The 15,868-nt window shown below is 40.9% G+C and overlaps 1 protein-coding gene across 10 annotated transcripts in view; it reads right to left on the reverse strand.

Annotated features, from left to right (window-relative positions):
* The window catches only part of NEK6 (NIMA related kinase 6), a 376,321-nt gene that overhangs the window by 150,786 nt on the left and 209,667 nt on the right, over positions 1–15,868 (reverse strand). For all 10 annotated transcript variants that reach the window (XM_033960759.1, XM_033960763.1, XM_033960760.1 and 7 more), the window contains 2 exons: positions 7,072–7,212; positions 1,536–1,598 (listed from right to left, as the gene is read on the reverse strand). In XM_033960759.1, coding sequence (XP_033816650.1) covers positions 1,536–1,598; positions 7,072–7,212 — 204 coding nt within the window. The remainder of the gene's footprint in view (positions 1–1,535; positions 1,599–7,071; positions 7,213–15,868) is intronic.

A 15,868-nucleotide genomic window follows, 5' to 3' on the forward strand; every position in this document is an offset into this window, starting at 1 on the left:
AATTTCATGTTTGAGTTCTTTCAGTACCCTGGGATGTATACCATGCGGTCCAGGTGATTTATCATTCTTTGGGCTCCTTTTACAAAGGTGCGCTAGTGTTTTTAGCGCACATACCCGATTAACGTGCAGCTAGCCGAAAAACTACCGCCTGCTCAAGAGGAGGCGGTAGTGGCTAGCGCGCGCTATTCCGTGCGTTAAGGCCCTAACACGCCTTCGTAAAAAGAGCCCTTTAACTTGTCAATTTGGCTTAGTATGTCTTCCAGGTTCATCGAGATTACTTTCAATTCTTCCACCTCATCACCCTTGAAAACCATTTCTGGTTCTGGAACATTTCTTACATCTTAAGAAACATAGAAACATAGAAACATAGAAAGATGACGGCAGATAAGGGCCATAGCCCATCAAGTCTGCCCACACTATTTACCCACCCTCTTAAATCTACTGACCCCCTAAAGAATAATTGTAATTATACTGTCACTCTACTGACCCGCTCATTCAGTCCTAGTGACCCTATCCCTTGTAATTATACTGTCACTCTACTGACCCGCTCATTCAGTCCGAGTGACCCTATCCCTTGGCATGACCTCGTAGGGATCCCACATAGGTATCCCATTTGTTCTTGAAGTCTGAGATGCTGCGTGCCTCGACCACCTGCACTGGAAGCTCGTTCCAATGCTCAATCACTCTCTCCGTGAAGAAGTATTTCCTGGTGTCTCCACGAAACTTCCCTCCCCTGAGCTTGAGCGGATGTCCTCTTGTGGTCGAGGGTCCCCTGAGAAGAAAGATATCATCTTCCACCTCTACCCGTCCCGTGATGTACTTAAATGTCTCAATCATGTCTCCCCTCTCCCTACGCTCCTCTTCTGTAAAGACCAAAGCAAAGAATTCATTCAGTCTCTCCGTTATGGCCTTATCCTCCCTGATCGCCCCTTTTACTCCTTGATCATCCCATGGTCCCACGGATTCCCTCACAGGTTTTCTGCTTTTAATGTACCTAAAAAAATTGTTACTATGAGTTTTTGCCTCTTTGGCAAATTGTTCTTCATATTCTTGTTTAGCTTTCTTTATCAATGCTTCACATCTAACTTGGCAATGCTTATGTCTCTTCTTATTTTCTGGGACCAATGGGATTTCCCACCCACTCCATGCAGTTGCTATGGCACTGTATGCGAGACAGACTATGCGTAGAAACATCATGAAAGCCATCCAAAGAAAATCAGCTGTAATTGTGAACTTTGATTTCATAAATACAACTGGCTGAGTCAAGGGGCCTGGCTCACACAAACTAACCTAAAACTAAGATCTTTTGTTAGATCTAGCCTTATGTGACTTGACTTGCTGTGGTTTTACCACACAAACAGACATAACACAGAGAACTGATTAAATGTCACAGTACCTAGAAACACATGTTCAAGATGCCACTTCTTTCACTATCTGCTTTCTGCCCTTTTCAACAGATTAAAAACAAGCATATTCTCCAACTCCAGAATAAATAGCTAAAATGCAGTTCTACTGAAGTGCCTACATCCTCTTACCTTTAAAAGATCGATTTCTTTTACACAATCTTGCCTTGCCTTGGCATCCATCATTTCAAATATCTTTGAAACCACAAAGCAGAGAGAAAAAAACTGGTCAGTGTTATATTCACTGTACTACAGTATATTATACATATTTCCCATAGACAGACAGCCCAATTTGATATACAAGAGAGAAAAATACTGGTTATACTTAAGTTTCCTAAAATGTGTTTCAAGATGCTGTAGATTTTGGCAATCCTTAATAAATTCACCTGTTTTTAATTAATATTACATGTTTCTATCCATGGCTTAGAGAACACCAACAAACAAATTCACAGATTAGCATCCTTGGTTCTAGGAAGTTCATCCGAGTCAATTATATATATATACCGTATTTTCACGCAGATAACGCGCACCCGTGTATAACGCGCACACGGGTATAGCGCGCAGAAACCACGATATTATGTATAAAAACTTTTGTATACCGCGCTCACGGGTATAACGCGCATGCTGCCTGGCTGTCCTTTCGCCCGCCCCGACTCTCCTCTGGCCACCCCGACTCTCCTTTCGCCCGCCCCGACTCTCCTCTGGCCACCCCGACTCTCCTTTCGCCCTCCCCGACTCTCCGTGCCCTGTCCCGACTCTCCGTTTACCCGCCCTGCCCTGCCCTGCCCCCCCCCGGCAGGACCACTCGCACCCCCACCCCGAAGGACCGCCGACTCCCCGACAATATCGGGCCAGAAGGGAGCCCAAACCCTCCTGGCCACGGCGACCCCCTACCCCCACCCCGCACTACATTACGGGCAGGAGGGATCCCAGGCCCTCTTGCCTCGACGCAAACCCCCCTCCCTCCAACGACCGCCCCCCCAAAGAACCTCCGACCGCCCCCCCAGCCGACCCGCGACCCCCCTGGCCAACCCCCACGACACCCCCACCCCCCTTCCCCGTACCTTTGGTAGTTGGCCGGACAGACGGGAGCCAAACCCGCCTGTCCGGCAGGCAGCCAACGACGGAATGAGGCCGGATTGGCCCATCCGTCCCAAAGCTCCGCCTACTGGTGGGGCCTAAGGCGCGTGGGCCAATCAGAATAGGCCCTGGAGCCTTAGGTCCCACCTGGGGGCGCGGCCTGAGGCACATGGTCGGGCGGGGTGGGAACTATGTAGAAAAACTTTTGTATACCGCGCTCACGCGTATAACGCGCGAGGGGTATGCGCGGTAGGTAAAAACGCGTATAACGCGCGCGTTATATGCGTGAAAATACGGTATATATATATATATTTTTTTTTTTTTTTTTGTACACAACACAAAGCAATGCTATTCAGGTTTTTTTCACCTTTCATGTTTTTTTTCTTTTAAGACATTGATCACTAACACCTTCACTTGGAATCTGTGGTCTGCAGTTACCTACCCCAATCATCTCAGAGAAACAAATATCAGGTTTTCAGCATTATTTCTTTAAGGCACTTAGGCCTGGATTCTCAAATTGGCGCCAATTTTTTTTTTTTGGTGCCAGTAAGCGTCCAGTAAAAACACCATTTAAAGAACGTTTTTAATTGAGTTTCAAGGTGCCTGCTGACACCTAAAAAAATCAGCGCCAGAATTGCACCTCTGTAGGTGCTTTAGGTTGCTTAACGCCATTGTGGGCATAGCTTTTACCAGAAGTGGCATTAGGCAGCCTAAAGCACCTATGTAGGAACAATTCACGCAAAAGATAGGCGTCAGAAATGTAGGCTTTTGATTAATGATCCTACTATTCTTTTCTCATTGAGCCCTTTCGTCCTTTTGTTTTTCTCCCATATATGTTCTCTTTCCTGTAGTTCTACCCCCTTTCCTGCTCATCCTTAGTACGTTTATTTTGTGTATGTCTGAGTAAAATTTGTTTGTTTATTGTTGTTTTTAACTTTGTTCTTACCCCTATTTTATTGTTGTAAAACACGTGAAGGGGCATAATCGAAAGGGACGTCTAAGTCCGTTTACGTCCATATCACAAATCATCCAAAGTTAAAAAGAGCTTAAGACACATTTTCGACAGATACGTCCAACTTTTTTTCATTTCGAAAATCGTCTATACGTCCTACCGATCTGATCGTCCAAGCCACTAAATCGTCCATCTTTATACCACATTTTTGTCCAACTTTCCGTCCAAGTCCAAAACGCCTAGAACAAGCCCTGCTGGATGTGGGAGGGGTCTGCAAAGTGATGGATTGCACACCCAGACTTGCCACCTAAATAGTGGGGTACCTTACAGGGCACAGCTGTGAACTTCACAAAAAGGGTGCCATGACTTCTCCTCCCTACAGCTCCTTATAGGTGATGGTGAGCCCCCCAAACCACCTCTAGAATCCCCTAGACCCACTTATCTACCACCCCAATAGCCCTTATGGCTGCAGGAGCCACTTATATGCCAGTACAAAAGGGTTTTGGGGGTGTATAGGGGAGTGCACATGTTTCAATATCAATGCAGTGATTACAGGGGCTTATGGGCATGGGTCCTCCTCTCCATGGGTCCCTAACCCACCCCCAAGATGCTTTAAGACGCCTCTGTGCAGCACGACTAGGCTTTCCTATGCCAGGCGGCCAGGTGATGATGGTCTGGAAGCTAAATTTTAAAGTTGTGATTAAAATTTTTATGGGGGTGGGGGGTCTGTTTTATATGTCTACAGTGCTTATCTGGTGACTTTAGGTGGGTTTTTGTGACTTAGACCATGTTTTACATGGTCTAAGTCACAACGTCCAAGTTCCGTCGATCGTGGGCTGTATAACTTTCGGTTATACATGCTATACGACTAAGTCTAAGCCGGCCCACATCCCGCCCAACTCCCACCCTCGACACGCCTCCCGAAATACCCCGTTTAGCTTTGGTAGTTCAGCGGTACTATGAAGACCTAGGTCGTTTAGAAATACGTCCTAAACCCGTTTTTATTATCGGCACTTGGACGTTTTTGAGAAATGTTCGTGCAAGTGCCGACTTAGGCCGGTTTTTGGACATTTTTCACTTTCAATTATGAGCCCCTTAGTCTTTGATAAGCTTTCAATCAAATTTACAATAAACTTGGCAAACTTTACAAACTTGGCCTGGAAAGCCCTGGCCTACATTTCCAGTGCCTATCTTTCCTGGAAGCATGATTGACATGCGATCAGTGGCCGCTTTTTAGGCAGCCACTGATATCAGTGCCATATAGAGAATTCGGGCCTCAATTTTTATTGGATCAAAACAGATTATACCAGATCTTTTTTCTCATCTTTATATTACTAGTAAGCAGCAATCAAAACCAGTTATTTTAGCATCAATAGTCCAATGTTCACAGTTGCAAAATGTATCTTGCATTAAAGAATGTAAACAGACAGGTCTCAATATGTTTTACTGGAAACATAATAATACTATGAAGGTTTATTTAATTATATGCATTTATTTCCAATGCTCAAATATTTGTATGAGATAAAATAATTCAAATGGATAGGTTTACCATGGAAGAGATTTACAACCACTTTTTGAGGCAGGAGAAGAGAGTGAAAGTTGAATAATGATTGTAATGTGACATTTTGACATCACCACCATGTATTATGGCTCTGATGTCAATCACCCAGGCTTGTTATACACATTTGTGACATCAGTACCTTGTGCAACAGCTGAAAACAGTTAACTGTTCCCCTAAGGGAAAAAAATGGCTATCCAGCTACAATAATGGCATGTATCACTGAGCTATCATTTTTCAACAGCTGGTACCTCCCACTGGCTTAAGGTTCTCATAAAGACTTGACCAACCTCTGATCTTATAAAGTCATAGCTAAACCGATTTTCTTTTATATACTTCACATATAGAATAGGCTTGATTTTCACAGACCTACCATCACAATCCAATATACAAAATTTTAAATTTAAGAATCACATCGATAACTGCTAAAACACTGCATACGCTCTAAGTTTATTTTTGTGGTTTAATAGACACAATCCCCCTGAAATTCAGCCAGCAATGCTAAGCATTTTTAAAAATACAGTTAAATTAGTTTCCAATATTCAGTGCCAGCGAAAGTCCAGGCACTGGCACTGAACATTGGGGGCTAAATGTAGCTGGGCTGGATGGTGGCACTTATTTTTTTTAAAAAAAAAAAATCTTCCGAGTCCCCTCCTACCTCCAACAATGTCCCCTCTTTCCCTCCTCCCTCCACAAAGTAAGAATCCTCCCATGGAAGGTCTCCTGCCTCCCCCACCATATTGAGGTAGCCCCCCCAGACCTACCAGGTGGTTCGTGTGGTCACTGGGGGCAGGAGCACAGTCCCCTTGCTCCTGTCCCTTGCAGCACTTTTTCAAAATGACAGCTGTGACCTCTTGCAAATACTGTGAGCTGCTGCGTGAGGTCAAACAGCCATTTTGAAATTATGCCGCGAGGGGCAGGAATGAGGAGGCTATGCTCCTGCCCCCAACAATCCCACTGGATCACCAGGGATACGAGTAGGCCCCAGGGAGGCCTATGACGGCTGGGGGGCCTTTTTGCTATGAGTTGGGGGAAAGGAGGGAAGGGGCTCAGGGGGAAAAAAAATGGAAAACGTTATGTGGATTCTAGCCCAATATTCAATGCCAGCATCTGCATAGCAAAGCTAAATTAGTCTGCTTATCTATGCAAGTGCCATCACTGAATAAAGCCAGCACCCACATAACCTCGGGCTCCTCCCCAGTGCTGCTCCTGACCTGCCCACTTTTTAGCTGGGCAATCTATGGTGGTATTCAGCGGCACTCTCTATTGAATATCTCTACTTAGGTGATGGGAAGTAATTTAAACAGACAAAAAAGGCTCCTGCCCACTTAAATAGCTTTGAATATTGAGCCCAGTGGCTTTTTCTAAATGGCTTACCAACTTTTTTTAATTTTTTTTAAGAAGGCAACGAATGCAGTATTTTAACATGTATATCGTTTTATTGTAAACTGCCAATAATTCTTGTTGCTATGTAGTGGACAAGCTGTAAATGCCAGATGTTCTTCTACAACCTATTGCGAGAATCCAGTGTTGATAGCACTGAGGCATGGACACTGTTAACAAAATTTTGTGCAATGACAGGGGAGGAGTCAAGATGGTTTCCCAAGCAGCTATCCAGGAGCCAGTTCTAGGCTTCATTGGGTTTGTTGTCATTTATTTTTTTCATTATTGTTATTTAATTTCAAAGATAGTGATGAGAAAGGGAAATATTAGGATTTATTCCTCAGAGCTCTTACCCTTTTCCCCCGAGACAGCAGACTATGGACCCATTCACTGGTTCATGTCTATATGTGCAGACAGAGCAGCTGAGGGAGTAGAAACAAAGATATAGACCATGTGATGGCAGATCAAAGTCAGGACACCATCTAATCTGCCATTACTGGGAAGGAATCCACCCCTGAGGTTCATGCTTTTGTAGACACTTACCAGCATGAATCTACAGCATGTGACGGCCTTCTGTCTCCCCCTCTGACTAAAGCACCCTATCTCTACAATACTCTCAAACCTTGCCAGCACCAATTCTGTTTTCACATGGTGGTAATGCATGGCATTGAATCAGTTCAAGTGTAAAATCTCACCTGAACTTTCTTCAGTGCAACGGGTTTCCTGTCCAGGAGGCAAGTCGCTCGGTAAACTTCACTGAACTGTCCTCGACCTATCTTCTTCTCAATCTGAAAATCTGCCAAGGTACATCGATAAGGATAAGCAGTCAAGTGCCTCTGTTTACGCAAAATGAAAAAAAAAAGAAAAAAATATCAGTCAAGTGCCACTGGATGCAAAAATTTATTCAGTTATAAACCAAAATGTAAAGAAATTGCTTGTCACCTGGCAATAAAGATAAGTAACTTAATATTTTGAGCATAATCTGTGGTCCTGATTCACAACCCTTTAGTTTCTTAACTGTATAACATTACACAACAACCTTCATGGTAGTTTCAGAAATCAACCTGGATGGAATTTTATGAAATAAGTTAGAAATATATCATTCCCCAAGTAAATACTGCACATGTACCACAATTTTTATTTTAAATCATAGCATTACCAAAAAATAAAACCCATGTGTGATATTGGCCAAACAGGTTGAAAAGGTGACGGCGAAAGCTAGAAGAATGCTAGGTTGCATAGGGAGAGGTAGGGCCAGTAGGAAAAAGGAGGTATGAGGGGAGATATGACTGAAGTCTACAAAATCCTGAGTGGAGTAGAATGGGTACAATCGATTTTTCGCTTCGTCAAAAATTACAAAGACTAGGGGACAATCGATGAAGTTACACGGAAATACTTTTAAAACCAATAGGAGGAAAATTTTTTTCATCAGAATAGTTAAGCTCTGGAACGCGTTGCCAGAGGATGTGGCAACAGCAAATAGTGTAGTTGGTTTTAAGAAAGGTTTGGACAAGTTCCTGGAGAAAAAGTCCATAGTCTGTTATTGAGAAAGACATGGGGGAAGCGTTAAAAACTGCACCAACTCTGTGTTTTTCTTGCAGTAACTCCAAATTTTTCATCTGGGTATTTGTAACCAGCAGTTGTACCCAGTGTTACCTGAGGAAGGCATATATATATTTTGAAACCTGGATCCTTGCTGGGACAAAGCAACTAGAAAATAAAGGTACTATTGGTTGAAAGGACATCTCTCTTACCTTTTTTTTGTTCTCCTTTTATAAATCAGCATTTAAATTAGTAAAAGGAGTCCTTAGTCCCCTAACTTTAGTACAGGAATAAAATCGGGCCTAGATCTAAAAAATTTTGCCACCTAGACTTAGAATTTCCTGATTGTGGTTCAAAATGTTTCCCAAATCTAGCCTGTAAAAATTGATATTTAAAAAAAATATACATGTTTGTAGGAATTTTATTTTGACAAGTTGACATCTCTACTGTGCTGTTGAAGGGGTGGGCAGTGCCCAAAGCATGGCATTCTATATTAGGCTCTGAACCTTCCTAGTTAAATTAAAATCCCCCCAAATGAGATCCGCTATTTACAAGTGAACACAAGAGCAGTAGATCTTGCAACACTACTGAAACAAGAATTATATGCAAGACAAGAAATGGAGAGTTCTCAGAATAAGTATTAATTCAGAAACAAAGTATTGAAGAAACATAAATTCGACCATACACAATTCCCAAACAACAGCAGTCTGGCTAGCAAAAAAAAATCAATTTGCTGGATTTAAGAGACAGTAATATTTTCCTTGACAAAAAAAATTAAGTGGTAATTGATAAGGGATGAAAAAGATGAACATTCTGAAAGATATCTGAATTACAAATGAGACATGAATCAAAGCCACTCTACATTATTCTTTTACAACACCGGAGGCATGCAGGCACAACAGAAAGTTCTCCATATATTATGATGAGAATGCTACATTCTGAAATGAAAATCAATCTTTTCTTAGAGAAAAAGAGAGAATATTCCATTTCCCATTTTAGATTTTCTCATATTGGCCAATAACATTATAATTCTTTCCACTATGACCAGATACCTGCATTAATGCCAGTAAATCCTTATTTTAAAAAGTCTGAGATGGTTTATAAATGTAACATTTTTTGTGTGTGTGTTCTAGCGGCCATATGTTCCTGAAGAAAATACTTCTACAGGCTCTGATTCCAAAGTTATCTTACACCTCAGCTTTCAAGATCACATATATTTTCTCTACATATATATAAGTGGGCAAAAATGGATCATGTAGGCTTTTTTTCCTGGATAGAGAGCCATCTTAATAAGTTACTACCACAAGCTAAAACACGTCACAACAAGGAAACGTTAAGCGGTTACTACTGTAGGATGGAATCAGTATTGCCAAGTCCATAGAAGAAGAATATGGATAACCAAGGGCCAGCCCTATTCAGACTGTGCAGACTAGTGCTGCCCGATTCACAATTCGAATCGATTCACTTTGGGTGAATCGATTCGAATCGATTTACCCCGCCAAAAAAATTGGCCTCCCAATTCATTGACTGACCCTCCCCACTCGCCCTCTAAAGCAGGAGTGGCTGCGCTGCCTTTTGCTGGCCTGCTGATCCTGCTTTAGAGGGCGAGTGGGGAGAGTCAGTCAGGAAGTGGCTTACCCGCTGCTGTGCTCTCCGTCTTCCCCCTGGCCTCCCGAATCAATCTCCCTAACTTCAAATCTTGTTGGTCCCAGGCTCTGGTTGTCTTCTGATAACTTGCTTGCCAGGGTCTCCTTCTTTCTCTGTTCTAACCATCCATCTGCCATCTCCTTCCATTTCCCTTCCCTACCCCGGAGGTCTGGCATCTTTTTTTTTTTCGTCTCCATCCACAGATCCATCTTTTCTTAACCATCCTTTCATCCAGCATCTCTCTCTCCTTCCCCACCACCCCAGCTTTTAGGCGAAGGACTGGCTCCTCCTTCACCTAAAAGTCCTTCTGTTGGACGTTTGGGGCTTAGGCGTTGTTTGGTTCATTATGGTCAAAAAGTGTAGACGTCCTGGGAGTGTACTTTTAGATGTAGTGGTGATTTGGGCATTTAGTAGAGGCAGGCCATAATCAAAACAAGGACGTTTGTTTTGGTTATGGACACTTTCCCTGCTTCTGCTTTGAACGTTTAAGGACTTAGGCCAAAAGGGGACTTAGATGGTTTTTTTTATTATGCCCCTCTATGTAATTTTAATTACACTTTGTTAGTTACTCTTTATGTAACATAAAGTCTCATTTCAATAAACATAAATTATGTTTCATTGAAATGTTTCATTGAGCGCTACCTATAAATAAGGTATCATTGTACTTTATACTTAAAATTTAGAAAATAACAGCAATTTAGTTTTCAAAGTTTTTCCCTGCGATCTTTCATATTTATCCAGACCGAATAAATTCTGTCAAGATCTGTTGAGCCTCCATCTTGAAGGTGACTTAACACGCATCAGCATTTCCAAATGCTCTAAATGTAAACGATTCCTTTGTTTAGTCTTCAAATTGTTCATTAGACTAAAACCATGCTCACAATCTGAACTAGATGCTAAGAATGTGGCACCAATGTCCATCAATTTTGCTAAATCTGCAAATTGATCATTCTGAAATGCAAATTTCATCATATCTGGAAAGCTGTTTGTCAGATTGCTTTTGATTTTTTCTGCAACAAGGAATTTAAAGTCGTTGTATTACTGAATAATAACACCTTCCTCTGGAAGAAATTGTTTATACTTTAAACAAAGAGATCTGATATGTCCATTTCCGAAGTCAAAGTCGCATTGTGATATTGCTGTACAGTCAAAAGCAGACCATTCCTCAACTTCATTTTCAGGAAATCTTTCACCCAGATGCAAACATAGGATGTTGATGAAGGTTAATATGGAATTAGTATCCACTGAAACTTTTTCTCCAGACCTCATCCTGTTGTCAAGAAGACTGTTGACTTTATCACTCCACTTAATCTTGTCGCCTAAGTATTGCATTCAAAGTTTGTTCAATTTACCCTGTGCAAGATGATAAGCTTCCAATGGTGTCAAATCATGTTTTTGAAATGCCATGGTTAAGGAAGCCAGTTCTGATAAGACATCATTCAAAACTTCAAGTGCAATATGAGATTGTTCACTGTTCAGCTTCTTATAGCAGTACTTCGCAATAGGATCATTATCTTTGTCTTCTTCAAAATATTTTAACAGGGGATCATAATTTCAAATAATTGCTTTAAGTGCAAAGTGTCTAGATAACCAGCGCACTTCATTCAGGGGTCTGAAAGCAATTGATTCACATTCAGATGCATCTGCTATTTCTTGAAATTTGCATCGTTTAGTAGAAGACCGACAGAACACCGTGTACACAGTTCTCATTACAGTTTCTACTTCTTTCATCAATTTTACTTCTTTCCATGAATCAGAAAGTCCCAAATCTTCCCGATGTGCAACACAATGTGGAATGTCTTTTCTCAGCTGTGCTGCAACACCATCTATTTTGCCCAACATAACAGAGGCACCATCAGAGGTGAACATAACCATTTTATTCAGGTCAAGTTCATGTTTCCTATAGAATTCCCTGTTACTATTGATGTAGCATCACATGCTTCCAACTGTAGCATCCCACCAAATGATGTCCTATACTCATTTGAATTGACTGGCCAATACTTAAAGTAGAGTATTAAGTACTTGTTGACAGAAATGTCTGTGCTTTCATCAACAGTTAACGTATGATACATTGCTAATTTAATGTCTGCCATACGATCATCTTGCACGATGCCATTGATAATACCAAGAAATTCAAACGCATAGTTTTTGCTTCTCCAGCTATCAGGTATACTAACATACTTCGCCATGTGCTCATTGATATCTTGAACAATGAGCATTGAGATATTCATCTTAATGGCCAGCACAACACTGTCGACAAGAACCTTAATTTTATCAGGACTGGAACGCTTCCGTTCATTACTAATTTGCCTTTTTTCTTTTTTGGTTGGGCTTTCAAGCAACATGTTAACCAGTCCCCCTCTTAAATTCAGATTTTTACTTCTGAGTTTCCTAATACTGTTGTATGAGATTTACTTGATAGATGGCGTTTCAGAAAGTCCAGTTTCCAAACATCATCCCATATTTTTCCAGTAGAGAATATTCCAGTTGCTTTGGTATCTTGACAATAACAACACACAACTCCATAGTAGAGAGTTGCACGGAGACAGAAATCCCACCCATCCCCGCCAGGATCCTCTCCGTCCCCACCTGTCCCCGTCAGGATCTTCTCCATCCCCACCCATCCCCGCAAGGAATTACCTCCATCCCCACCCGTCCCCATAAAAAGCAGCAATTACTTCTGACAGGATCATCAATTCTTTTGTGTTTACGCTGCTGTTTTCCTTGTGGAATCTCTTTGGTGGAACCCTTTTTTTGTTTTCTGTTCAGGTAATTAACTTATAAACTCCCTCTTTTACTAAGGCTGATATGTCCATTATATTATATGGACCAAGTTTCCAAGTTTATTATAAGATTTGATTAATCGCCTATTCCAGATTCTAAGCGATGTACAGCTAAAAATTACAAAGTTAGGGGAAACGAACCCTGCTTCCAAAGCTTCCATCCCCATGGGAGTCCCGTTGGCTAGAGGGAGGTCCCCGTGGGAGTCCCGTGGATTAGGGGGGATTCCCGCGGGACCCGCAGGATTCCCGTGATCCCCGTTCCCGTGCAGACCTCTACTCCATAGTCATCGTCATAGGTAAATATTTCACGCAGTCGAACACGCATTGTATTTCGAGATTCCGGTGTCTCCGTTTCAACAATTTCTTCAAGCCATTCAGACCTAAAAGCTGTTGCAGCTCTCTTGCGTTTTACACTTTTCACCATTCGCGGTTTAGACATTTTAAGAGTTATATCTGCTTGCAATTTAATAAACGAATACAGTTATACAACTGCAGTACCATGCTGCACACTACGATTCCACGAAATAAACAATATGGCAGAACTTCAGGAAGTCAAAGAATCGGAAGTGTTTCATATCCTATGGGCCATAGGCTATGGCCCCATGGGGGCCCGTGACGTGTGAAGTTCAACTGCCAAAGATAACGGAATCATGTGAATGACTTAAAATTTATATTATAGCGCTTCAATAAATGTGATAAATGGGAAATCAGAACAGCTGGTCTTCTGCAACATTTCATTTTAGCAGTGAAAATCATTTTAGGCAAAAATTTATTTTTTTGTGCGTGCTATTTTAATTTGTGTGCGTGGGTTCGGCAAGTTGTGTGCACGCGCACAAGCACACAGCTTAGAGGGAACAGTGAGTGTGACCCGCATTATAACAGGGTATAAGAGGCCATATTTAGCCCCTAGTTCCCTAAGCCTCGGTTGATATTGTAGAAACTGTTTGTGCTTATTGGCCGTGGTTTTTGCAAAATCAGGAACAAATAATAATCTTGACCCTTTATACTTTATTTCATTGTTAGCTTTAGCCAGATTCAGGATTTCAATTGCTTGCTGAAAACGTAGCACTCTGAAAATCAGTGGTTGAGAGTATCCCTTTCCATTTGATTTTATTGGGATTCTATGAGCTCGCTCTATTTCTAAAGGAAATCTGGGGTTTAAGGGGATCAATTTTGGAATTAGACTTTCTATAAAAGCAACCGCATCTTTCCCCTCCAACCCCTCTGGTAGCCCCCAAATTCTCAAATTGTTCTGTCTGGATGTATTTTCTAAATCTTCAACCTGTTTTACCAGACCTGGCATTGTAGTATGATCTTTTTGACATTGCTTCAATGTCACTTCCGCTACCTCAACCCTCGTTTCCAACTGTGCTGCTCGAATATTTGCTAACTGCATTTGTTTGGCCAGATTGGCCATCTCCTCCCTCACTTCCAGCATTATGTCTCTGAGTTCAGATAAAGTGGCTGCACTTTCATCCTCTTTTGGAAGCGGAGCTTTAGAGGGAGTCGGCGTATCCGCCTTCATTCTCTTTGCGTTGTTATTAGCAAATGCTGCGTCCAACTTAGTTTGACGAGATGAGCTCATTTTCCTACTCTTCCCACTACTTTCCTGTACTGGGTTCATTTACTAGATGCTCCTTCTCACACAATGAACTTTTATTAAATTCAGGATCTTGTACAGGAATAACTTATCTGATGATACTGTCACTTTACACTCTATTATTATTATTATTATTTTTTAGCTGACATCCAACTCTGCCTTCTTCCAAAATCTTGTCCAGCTGTAAAAACCACAACAAACTATATTTGTATATTTATGTCCCAAACAATTTACTTCATTAATCCACACAATAGATGTTTTTTCCTCTTTCTTCTTCTTTTCTTCTCTTCAAAATGTGTGTTGCTTTTGTCAAACCTTTATTTAAAACACACTTCCTTTGTATCTTCAATAAATCCTCAGTTAGATTAGATCGTTATTTTGTTTGTTTATTTTGTTTAACCCATTTTCTCTTACTTTTCCTTTTACACCTTTCTTCTTAGTTAACCACTTTATATCTTAAAACTTCCAGCTTTTAAATTGTTGATTAATTATCTTCTTTCCATAAATTTTATTATATTTCTTATTTAAGTTCAGAGTAAAATATATAAAGATCTTGTCTGACGAACTGCTGTTTACTTTCCGTTGGCTTTTAAAAACTGCCAGCTGCTTCTGAACTCTGCTCTAAGCCCGTCCAACTGATTGGATATTTAATCAGTGTTGTTTCTTAGTGTTTAAACAAACAGCAATCTCTTAAATCATTACGGTAGCTGACTTCCTTTTCAGGGTTTGTTATATTATTTATTTATTTTTTTCCTCCTCTTTCCCTGTCACCTTCAATACAGCCGTTATTCAGTCACTCCTTCGTTGTAATTACAATTCCTTAGGCAGGCTATATCGTATATGCTGTATTATTTTCTTAGGTTTTTTTTAAAATTTATGCAAATTTTACAATTAGTAATATCAAATGATACCAAAGAGAAAGGATTATTTCACAAAATTTAACAGTAATTATACATATAATACAAAAATTCCTTTTTAAACCCACAAAGTTGGAGAGTCAAACCTTACAACTAAGACAAAATATAAAGAAAACAAGGAATTAGTTCCTGATTCATCGAATCCTAACCATTCCATTTTTTCTTAGTTAAGCCTTTCCATTTGTTGTTTCTTTTCCCGAGACTGCCGACTTCAGCTTTCCCTTACAATTTGTACCTTTATGAAGTTTAACGATCGAGTGAAGCCGCAGTTTAGTTTACTTCACTAGTCCCTTTCAACGGCTCTCTGCTCAACTGCCTCAGTGTTAGCGATTTGTTGTTTTGTTTTTTACAACTCACTCCTCACTGTCTTTATTTTTATGTCTATCGTGTTTTTAGCCCCTAAAAGGGAATCACAACTTTACTATACCGGCAAAAGGCACCCGAAGATGAGGAGAGAAGTGATTAGACGTCCGACATGTCAAACCGCTAAGCCACGTCCCCAAACAATTCATTTTTTTAAAAAACCACTACATCAGGGGTGCCCACACTTTTTGGGCTTGCGAGCTACTTTAAAAATGACCAAGTCAAAATAATCTACCAACAATAAAATTAAAAAAACCCACAAAGCACACTGTATGCAGAGAAAATGTTAATTATCATTTGTATTCCACGGGTTTTCAAAGAGGTCAAGGCAGATAGATGACTTTATGCAATGTCACTTCAGGAACAACTATACAAAAATAGACAAATATACCCCCCTCCCTCTTTACTAAACCGCAATAGCAGTTTTTAGCGCAGGGAGCTGCGCTGAATGCCCTGAGCTGCTCTCGATGCTCATAGGCTCCCTGCGCTAAAAACTGCTATTGCGGTTTAGTAAAAGGGGGCCATAGTGCAAAATATAGACAGCAGATATAAATTCTCAAAATGGACACATTTTGATCACTAAATTGAAAATAAAATCTTTGCATTATACAAAAAAAAAACAAAAAACAAAACCCCTTTC

Source organism: Geotrypetes seraphini, chromosome 10 (genome assembly GCF_902459505.1).
Source record: "Geotrypetes seraphini chromosome 10, aGeoSer1.1, whole genome shotgun sequence".
Classification (NCBI taxonomy): domain Eukaryota; kingdom Metazoa; phylum Chordata; class Amphibia; order Gymnophiona; family Dermophiidae; genus Geotrypetes; species Geotrypetes seraphini.